This window comes from Lottia gigantea, assembly GCF_000327385.1.
Source record: "Lottia gigantea unplaced genomic scaffold LOTGIsca_68, whole genome shotgun sequence".
Taxonomy (NCBI): domain Eukaryota; kingdom Metazoa; phylum Mollusca; class Gastropoda; family Lottiidae; genus Lottia; species Lottia gigantea.
The window spans coordinates 572,983-583,983 of NW_008710315.1; the positions used below are offsets into that span (position 1 = coordinate 572,983).

Consider the following 11,001-nt stretch of genomic DNA (forward strand, 5'->3'; position numbering starts at 1 on the left):
TTGTGTAAGACGCCATCTTGATATGACTCATTTTTATAAAACTCAAAATGGGGCCTCAGGGTAAAATTGGATGTGCGTAAATTTGATGTTTATGTAAACTACAATCGATTGCTAACAAAACATGGGAAGCCGATTTTTGAATTTTGGCTTTGTATTTTTTTATTTCCGGTTTTATGTTTTCAGTAATTGTCAAAACTATTAAGGCTCATATCTAGTGACTTTGACCTTTGGTGACCTTGTGACCTGAACAAAAGTTGTTGCCTCTTACGAGATCTATCCGATTATATCCCCACTTTTGTTGTGCATCGTTAACTTCCGGTTCTACAGCCATTGGAAAATCGCGATTTTTAAGTTTGAAGAACTCTGTCACGTGACCTGATTAACATACGACAAAAATTCTTATATATTCTTTGAGTGCATGAAATTTCCTTTTTGGTGATATATAACACTTGACATTCTGATCAAAAACTGATCGGAAGCAGTAAAAATAGAGCTCTCCCATCGTCGCCCTAAGGGCGACACAAAAGGATCGATAGGCGTTTTAAAAATTGAAAATTTTGTACTGACTTCTATAGTAACTGTGCGTAAAATCACGGTGTCTATAATTTACCGACAGTCACCATTGCCCTAAAAAAAAGTTTAACTACGAATATCTCATGATCTAATGATTGTAAAGACTTGAAATTTTGAACATTATTTAACAATGTACACAACATCACAGACAAATTGAAATTTTTGAAGTAGGCGAGGCACATCCGGTGTGCATTTACCTTTACCTGAAATATTTGTAATTGTCATAACTAGCAAAGTTTGCAATTGTCATCCTAGAAATTTTGCATGAAAGTAGATCACTGCTTAGGACAATTTGTGATAAGATTACAGTTGTTTGCGTTCTTTACTTTAAAAAAGGGAACAGGTTTAACAATTTTAAAAATTTTCATTTTTGAACTTTAACGTAAATGACCTTGATCTTTGCATGGTCAAAGGTCATTGATCTAAGATGACCATTCTTACTTTGATCTTTGATGTGCAATATATACTTCCGGTTTTACAGACGTCCGAAAACAGCAATTTTCGAAACTTCATAGGCTCATATTACTTTTATTTAACCTTTGTTGACCTTTTGACCTGAACAAAGGTTGTTGCCCATTACGAGATATATCCGATAATATTTTCACTTTTGTCGTGCTCCGTTAACTTCCGGTTCTACAGCCAATTGAAAATCGCGATTTTTAACTTTAAAAAAAGGTCTATCACGTGACCTAATTTACATAAGCGAAAATTTATCTTTTGTCCTTATTACACGCAATCTATTCTTTCAAATGATATATAACACTTGGTATTTTGATTAAAATTGAATTTGAAAATTTTGTATTGACTTTTATAGTAACTTTGCGTAATTTTAACGGTTTCTATAATTCACCGACAGTCACCGTTGCCTTAAAAAAAACTTTTAACTACGAATATCTCATGATCTAATGAATGTAAAGACTTGAAATTTTGAACATTATTTAACAATGTACACACCGTCACAGACAAATTAAAATTTTTGAAGTGGGCGTGGCACATCTGGTGTGCATTTACCTTTACCTGAAATATTTGAAATTATTATAACTCTCATAGTTTTCAATTGTCACCCTAGAAATTTTGCATGAAAATAGATCACTGCTTAGGACAATTTGTGATAAGATTACAGTTGTTTGCATTCTTTACTTTAAAAAAGGGAATAGGTTTAACAATTTTATAAATTTTCATTTTTGATCTTTAACATGAATGACCTTGACCTTTGCATGGTCAAAGGTCATTGATTAAGGATGACCATTCTTACTTTGATCTTTGATGTCCGATATATACTTCCGGTTTTGCACGTCCGAAAACAGCAATTTTCGAAACTTCAAAGGCTCATATTACTTTTATTTGACATTTGTTGACCTTTTGACCTGAACAAAAGTTGTTGCCCCTTACGAGATATATCCGATAATATCTTCACTTTTGTTGTGCATTGTTAACTTCCGACTCTACAGCCAATTGAAAATCGCGATTTTTAACTTTAAAAAAAGGTCTATCACGTGACCTAATTTACATAAGCGAAAATTTATCTTTTGTCCTTATTACACGCAATCTATTCTTTCAAATGATATATAACACTTGGTATTTTGATTAAAATTGAATTTGAAAATTTTGTATTGACTTCTATAGTAACTTTGCGTAATTTTACGGTTTCTATAATCCACCGACAGTCACCGTTGCCTTAAAAAAAACTTTTAATTACGAATATCTCATGATCTAATGATTGTAAACACTTGAAATTTTGAACATTATTTGACATTGTACACATTATTACAGACAACACAAATCTTTTGCAGTGGGCGTGGCAAATCCGGGTTACTTTTACCTTTACTATAAATAATTCAAATTGTTATAACTCGAAAAGTTTGCATTTTGTTTAGGCCTTTTACTTTAAAAAAGGGAATAGGATTTACAATTTATAAAATTTTGATATTTTGACCATTTACATGCATAATCTTGGTCTTTAGAAGGTCAAAGGTTATTGATCTACGATGTCCATTCATACTTTTATCTTCGATGTCCGACATATATTTTCGCTTTTACAAACGTCCCAAAACAGCAATTTTCAACACTTTTAAAGCTTATATTCTCTTTTATTTGACCTCTGTTGACCTCTTGGCCGAAACACAAATTATTGTACCTTTCCAAAAATATTTTCATTTTTGTTGTGCGAATTGAACTTTTAACTTTACAGCTATTTGAAAATTCGACTTTTTACTACCGAATGTTAACACCTTTTAGTACCGAATGGTTTCAAATTCATGCGTCTTTTCACTACCGAACGGTAAACGGTTTAAACGATTTTTTTTACTAGTGAACGTTTACATGCTTTTCTTTTTCTTTTCCGGTAAGAAATCCCATTGTGACTTTAAAATGCAACGTTTTATCGATGTATCAGGTTAGATGCGCACTGCTTCAGTACCGTTATAACGGTTCTAGTTGTATGTTTGATTTGTTAATGTAGACACGTGATAATTTTATCACGTGGTGGTTACCTTCCTCGGTAACTGATTGAATACAGATGCCTTTCTCTAGTCTACCTTCCTACGAGACGCAAAGTTTAATTTTGTTTCAATATTATTAGAAATATATTCATGAATACAAGTCTGGGTATCGACTCTCGAGACGGTTTTTGCATTAGGTATCAGACACAGGTTTCCAGAGTTTATTTTCAGTATTTCAATTAATGTTTTTGATCTTTGGTTTTTCCTGACCGACTAAGTCGTTTACGACGGAGTATTCAGTGAGAGAATATGAGTAATCTTAGTTTATGAGTAAATAACTAAATTCAATGAATATATAAATGTATATAGGTTGTTGCTTATAATTTATTCTAACATGATTATGTTATTATGTACATTAACATTAGTACCTTCACAGCAGCTGCTTACTACGTTTAACATATCTTATAAGTTCTCCTGAGTTTCACACAAAAGCACGGTAACATCCGCATGCATGATAATTAATACTAGACCTTGTCTTTGCGATTACTGTGTGACCCACTCGGATGAAACTCCAGCGGCTTAGTCGGCTAAGTTGCTAGACTTCAGTTTACTACGACTGATTCATGGATTTTGTTATAATATGGTATAAATTAACGAGATTATATTTGCATTCTAAAATATTATTTTAACTAATTTCTATACAAACAACATAAAAAGTGACAGGAAAATAGGAAAATATTTGAACTTCCGATTAGTGACGTCTCAATTTCCTCTAGATGCTTCTAAACACGATCAAATCAATTTTTTTCCTTTTCTTGGTGACATTTGTTTTTATAATGTCATACGATTTTAATGAATATAATCCCTAAAATTGTTTGAGCTCCTACTCCCGTGGTTAAGACATTAAGACTGTTGAAAAGTTCATTGACTGCTACCAATGGATCGCCAATATGTTGCTTTCGTTTATTTAGATGTCAGTAAAAACTCGAGTCTGTGGTCTAAGATCGATTATTAAAGGGTAACCTTCTGTATTAAAATTCTTATCCGATTTCCACGAGTTGAGACCGATTTTTCAATTAACATTTTAACAGCTGAAAATGACCAAAAAGGCAATATGTTCAATTTCCATCTTGTCGTGTAAGCTAAATCCTCACCGTTAAGCCACCATCTTGGTAAAAAAAAAATTATCTGAAAAAAAAAATTATTGCAGACGCCGATTTGTTTAAAACTTGATTTGAATGAAATTTGGATAATTACCGAGGTCCCCTAAGGCACCTTTTGAATATCGATTTCGTCTCGTCTCGTAACTCTTGACACAACCTTCATTTTTCTACCATAATATCTCCTTTGGCTATTTTTGTAAGTGATACCTTAGACTTTTAATTTTGGTACATTACTTCCGGTTTTTGATTACTTTGGTAATTTGAACAATTTTAATATCTTCGAAATATTATATCAGATGAAATTATGCCTTGACCACATTCAGTGTAAAATTATTCTAACAAGGTCCTTATTATTGTTAATAAGAAACTGTTGGTTATATACAGAAACTAGGTGATTTTAATATCCATTGTTTGAGTTGTATAGTCCATTGTTTTAGTTGTACAGTCCATTGTTTGAGTTGTATAGTACTTTGTTTGAGTTGTATAGTGCATTGTTTGAGTTGTAATAAACTGAATTAAAATGTACAAATTCACAGCTTCAATAAGTATATAAATAGACAAGATATAAATTCTTCAAGGAGCTGAATTTAGTCAAAAAGTCACTTGATGTTTATTTCACAATAAAATAAATTTTCATACAGTGTTTACAACCAACCAAAAGAAGGCATCAAAAATGTACTTTGATATCATGACATGTGCGCGTAGTCATTGACCTGTGGAGAAGTGTTTGAATAGTCTGATGGTTTTGAAATTAAAATATATATTTCTATATCGGGAAATGTTAACAAACTTTGAAATATATATACGTAAACTCGCTCAGAAGCGTACAGGCCTAGGATGGAAAAAATACTTCATTAAAAAAATATATTAAAGGTCTAGAACTGCGGGGTATTTTTCTTCTTTCTTATCTAATAATAACTCGTCCAGGGTTAGAACCTTTTCAGGTAACGACACCATTCCGGAAACCGGACCATTCTCTTGTAAAATTATGATCAATTAAAGGAAAAGTTGTGCTTTCGCAAATCTGGGTTGGAGTGTGAAAGCCATTTCTTCTCATTTTACCTACGGACGGGGCATCAATGCCGAGATGATTGGGTAGGGTAGTTATACGTGTAAAAAAGGGTTTCTTCTTCCCATACAGTATTTTACGCGTCTCCGATGACAATTATTGTAAAGTTAAGCATCGTCTGACCAAAGAATTTTATGTCTACGGGTAGTGAACTGTTTAGACATGGTGGAATTTCTCATGCAGATTCTCATAATGGGCGTGGCTTTCCTCCCTTCTCGATTGCTGGTGGTATTGAACAAGACAACGAATAGTGCTATGCTTGCATTATGATGAATATTCAGTCCGATCCGACCTTGCTGTGTTTAGTGTCTCAATTCAATGGGTTTCCCAAGCTTAACAGAATTTCAAAGTTTCATCTTATGGCAGATAGATCACTATGCGCTCAATGGGGGTTAAGATAAGATCTGATGAATGGTCATCCAAGTTGAAATGATTAGAAACAGATTTGTCTTTCTTTAATTTGATATCTGACCTATGAACTTTTCATTCCAGAGTTATTATTACCGTATCAAAGCTATGGTCATAAAATTGTAACCTCATTATTCTGAATGTATTAGGCTTCTCTTTACAAAATGTTCGCTTCGTAGTTTAAAACACTTTGAAATGGCAGCATTTTAAAAATTCCTTGTCAAAAAGTTCAGTGCCAAAAGTATTTTTGTAATTTCACTCTAATTTAATGTTTAATAGAACAAATGGGCTATGTGACCTCAGTTTTCTGTACAAACTACTCATTGATGCGCCAGAATATTATTTTGAGGATTTCGTCAATATGTACTTCATTCCTTTAGTCAGTAATTCTGCGGAGATTGAATTATTTGCAAGACTCAAAGACAGACGCCACAGTTATCAATTTATTTTGATGTAATTTAGATTTTAATTCGAAAACACTTTTGGAAAGGTGTATTGCTTATAACAAGACCGATTAAACATGAATCATAATGGTAAATTATTAAAAGAAAAAAATCAATACAGCTTCTGTGTGGGCGTATTATCTTTATTATCCATAAGTAGGTGATATTTGTACCTATGTTGTTTGTATGAATGGTGAAGCTTGAGACATTTCGACTGAAAATTGTATAGATTTGTAATTATTATTACCATTCGAAATCAGAAATAATTTGAAATTCCACAACGAACTTTGTTTTCTAATGGGTATATTTCAAATACAATGGATCTTTAAAAACGTTAACAATTTTCTAAAACTATAAGAGATTAAATGTGATTTTTGTCTTTTATTTTTCATTAGAATCAATTCCTGAAGATGAACCATGTGATCCAGGTTTGTAATTATTATTATCATTGGAAATCAAATATTTTTTTTGGAAGTGCCACCATCAATTGATTTTTCTAATGAGTTTACAAAGACTTTAAATTTTTTTTTTACAATTTTAAAACTATTTCCAAATCTTAATGTGAGTTTTGCTGGAATTTTTGCTACAACTTGAATTTGTGAACAATGGCTTTTTGATTACGTTTACAATTTTCTATAACTTTAAGAGACTTGCCTTAGTTTTATTGAGAGTTTTATCCTTTATTTTTCATTAAAATTAGATCCTTGTGACAGTCATCCTTGTCATAATGGTGGAACTTGTTGTCCTACAACTGGAATGGAGTATTACTGTGACTGTCCTAGAGGTTTCAAGGGTAAAACATGTGATATAGGTTGGTAAATATTATAATCATTGGAAATCACAAATAATTTTCTTAAAATTCTACTATAAACTGTGTCTTCAAATGAGTTCGCAAAGAATTTTTGAACGATGGCTTTTTAATAGAGTTTACAATGATCTAAAACTAAAACAGACTTCAATTAGTTTTATTGTCAAGTTTCGTCCTTCATTTTTCATTAGAATTAAATCCGTGCGACAGTCATCCTTGTTTTAATAACGTTTACAATTTTCTAAAATTATAAGAGATTTAATTTGATCTTAATGTGAGTTTTGTGCTTTATCTTCCATTAGAATTAAATCCTTGTGACAGTCATCCTTGTCATAATGGTGGTACTTGTTGTCCTACAACTGGAGGGAAGTTTACCTGTGACTGTCCTAGAGGTTTCAAGGGTAAAACATGTGACATAGGTTTGTAATAATTATTTTCATTGGAAATCGTAAATAATTTTTCTTCAAATCCCACTAAGGACTGTGTTCTCTAATGAATTCGCAAAGTACTCGAAAACGATGGCTTTTTAAAAAACGTTTACAAATTTCTAAAATTATAAGAGATTTAATTTGGTCTTAATGTGATTTTTGCTTTATCTTCCATTAGTAATAAATCCTTGTGACAGACATCCTTGTCATAATGGTGGAACTTGCTATCCAACAGCTAGAGGGAGGTTTAGATGTGACTGTCCTAGAGGCTTCAAGGGTAAAACATGTGATATAGGTTTGTAATAATTATTATCATTGGAAATAACAAATAACTTTCTTGAAATTCTAATAACGACTGTGTTTTCTAATAAGTTTGCAAAGTACTCGAGAACAATGGCTTTTTAAAAACGTTTACAATTTTCTAAAATTATAAGAGATTTAATTTGGTTTTAATGTGAGTTTTGTGCTTTATCTTCCATTAGCAATAAATCCTTGTGACAGTCATCCTTGTCATAATGGTGGAACTTGTTTACCTACAACTAGAGGGAAGTTTAGCTGTGACTGTCCTAGAGGTTTCAAGGGTAAAACATGTGATATAGGTTTGTAATTATTATAATCATTGAAAATTAGAAATAATTTTCTTCAAATTCCACTAGGAACTGTGTTTTTAATGATTTTGCAAAGAACTCAAGAACAATGGCTTTTTAAATACGTTTACAATTTTCTAAAACTAGAAGAGATTTACCTTCGTATTAATGAGAGTTTTCTGCTTTATCTTCCATTAGCAATAAATCCTTGTGACAGTCATCCTTGTCATAATGGTGGAACTTGTTGTCCTACAACTGGAGGAATGTTTAGCTGTGACTGTCCTATAGGTTTCAAGGGTAAAACATGTGATATAGGTTGGTAATAATTATTATAATTGGAAATGACGAATAATTGTCTTGAAATTCCACTAGGGACTGTGTTTTCTAATGAGTTTTCAAAGAATTCGAGAACGATGGCTTTGTAATAACGTTTACAATTTTATAAAATTATACGAGACTTGCGTTAATCTTATTGTGATAGTTATCCTTGTCTCAATGGTGAAACTTCTTGTCCTACCACGTTTTAGTGTGACTGTCCTAAAGGATTTGTGGGTAATAATTGTGAAAAAGGTTTATCTTTATATCATTATCGATATATCAAGAGATGTTGTATGATTAAGCCATATATGGCATAGTTTTATTCAATATTAGGTACTAAAACTATTACAATTGTAAGAATAATTTGAATATTTTCTTTTCAGGATATCACCATCCATATTCACGTTTTAGGAGAATATTAAGGTCATTGACACGCCGTCGTTTTGTTCGTTTCGGACGTAGACAACGAAGGTTCAGAAGAGTTATCACTATCAGGAGAATCCGTCTTTACGGTCGTCGTCAACGCAGGTTCAGAATCCGAATCAGGCGATCATTTATAAGATCTGGTTAATGATATCCTATTATTCTTCGCAAATATTCGATAGTCAAATTATATTTTTTTCTTGTCCTCTCTTATTTTATCAAATTTAAATATCAAAGAGGAAAATTTTATTCCGCATAGTGGTTTCTAACTTATAAAACCTGATAATCATTACACATTTTATTACATAGGATTTTACTTATTTTCTACGTTTAATATTAGACAGCAGTATAAAAAGTGGAGGGCAGGGCCTTTTCACAATCTTTTAATTAAAAATAATAGATGGTAAGAAATACAATAATGATTGAAAGCCTCATGCATTTACGATAGAAATGGACGCCATGTCATTATATTTTATTTTTCTTCGCCTTTTTTATCTTTTTAAGCTATTGTCTGTTGAATTCTCAATGTAAAAGTTTCTGACCACTCTGCTCTATGACCACTACAATGTGTGATAAACTACGCAGAGAGGCAGATGATTTACAAATACAAACCTTTCTTAACAAGACATTTTTTAACAATTTCGATACAGTATACAACTACTGTCTAGAATAACAAAATATTTTCACTGTTAAGATAGTGCTCGCTCAAAAAGGTCACTTGCTGAATATCGTGCAGCTCTGAGTAACAACATGTTTCAAGTTTTGTTATTTATTATTATTATTATTTACATTTAATTCTTATTGTGCATTTAATGGATCAATTGTGTGGTCTCGGTAATTAAATATATGCAATTGATTTGAGTAGTTTTATTTCTTGACCAATAAAAAAAAATGAAATATCCCAGTTCCAAATCGGACGGGGGGAGGGGGCTACTCTCAAGGCATTTTTTAACAATTTCGATACAGTATACAACTACTGTCTAGAATAACAAACTATTTTCACTGTTACAATAGTGCTCGCTCAAAAAGGTCACTTGCTGAATATCGTGCAGCTCTGAGTAACAATATGTTTCAAGTTTTGTTATTTATTATTATTATTATTTACATTTAATTCTTATTGTGCATTTAATGGATCAATTGTCTCTTTTGGTGTCGGTAATTAAATATATGCAATTGATTTGAGTAGTTTTATTTCTTGACCAATAAAAAAAATGAAATATCCCAGTTCCAGATCGGACGGCTCAACGGGGGGAGGGGGCTACTCTCAAGGCTGATTGAAATTGGAGGAGTCATAGTCCAAAGCCTCTCGTGGAATGTCTGTGACAGGTGTCCCAAGAAAATTTTCTTAAAATTAAATTGATTTGGTACACTCTGAAAAAAAACGAACAAAATTCTTATGTAAAATTTGGGTGCAATTTATTTTCCCCTTATGCCCTCACTGGTGCCGCTACTGGCAGATGTTTTATCCTATATATTTATTCCTATTCGAATAGTCTTAAACTACAGCCAAGTGAAAAATGACGCATCTTTGGTAGATACTTAAGGATTAGGCTAGCAGCTGAAATTTTCTAATTTTCTGAAAACGAAATCGGAAATAGAAGGATCCATGTATTTTATCAGCATTTTCTCGACCTGTACCAATCCATGGAATTTTATGTATTTAGGTTTGTGGACTGTTTATCATACGAAACTATATGTATATGATTTTTACATGAAAATAACACATACATTGTTGCGTTGTTGCTTGTTCTCAGAAACGGGTTATTTAAGATAGGATAATGTGTTCACAGCTCACCGTCGGAATTTTAGCCCTCAAATCCATGTGTGTATGGAATTATCCGCTTTTGAAAGCTAAATATAGTCTGTAGTATATAAAAATTATCCGCTTTTGAAGGCTAAAAATGATGACTCGTCTTTATTTTTGATACTTTGTCGTATATAGAAATTACATCATATATAGAGATGAACGTGAAATTTCTAGTTTGAAGTATATTTGACAGGACTATGTTTCTTTCGTGGAGATCTAGTAGTTGTGAGGACTATGTACATATTACGTACAAGACCCAAATCTGTCGAAAATATAGCTTTTTACAGGAATACTACCTCTTAAAGTTCGGTTCATTATTTTCATTTATTTATATATATATTCCATTATTGGACGGATAATTCTTATATAAATCGAAAGCAGGGGTGTTTTAATGATTTGGAAAAATTTGTCTCAAAAGTCAATATTCGATTATCAGGTTTCACAATTTCATTAAGGGAGCTAACTCTTTGTGTGCCATATTTTTAAATTTCAAAGGTTGTTTCTAAACAGGGAAAAAGACGATGTTTCTTTAT

General features: G+C 32.0%; 2 protein-coding genes across 2 annotated transcripts in view; one reads left to right on the forward strand and one right to left on the reverse strand.

Moving 5' to 3' along the window:
* LOTGIDRAFT_195549 (hypothetical protein) overlaps nt 1–9,838 on the forward strand; it is a 55,228-nt gene extending 45,390 nt beyond the window's left edge. The window contains exons 3-8 of the mRNA XM_009065152.1: nt 6,798–6,908; nt 7,208–7,324; nt 7,512–7,628; nt 7,816–7,932; nt 8,119–8,235; nt 8,622–9,838. Of these exons, the coding sequence (XP_009063400.1) occupies nt 6,798–6,908; nt 7,208–7,324; nt 7,512–7,628; nt 7,816–7,932; nt 8,119–8,235; nt 8,622–8,809 (767 nt within the window). The 3' untranslated portion in view covers nt 8,810–9,838. The remainder of the gene's footprint in view (nt 1–6,797; nt 6,909–7,207; nt 7,325–7,511; nt 7,629–7,815; nt 7,933–8,118; nt 8,236–8,621) is intronic.
* A 174-nt stretch (nt 9,839–10,012) lies between these two features.
* LOTGIDRAFT_167656 (hypothetical protein) overlaps nt 10,013–11,001 on the reverse strand; it is a gene marked incomplete at both ends in the record, with an annotated part of 1,453 nt that continues 464 nt past the window's right edge. The window contains one exon of the mRNA XM_009065153.1: nt 10,013–10,032. Within this exon, the coding sequence (XP_009063401.1) occupies nt 10,013–10,032 (20 nt within the window). The remainder of the gene's footprint in view (nt 10,033–11,001) is intronic.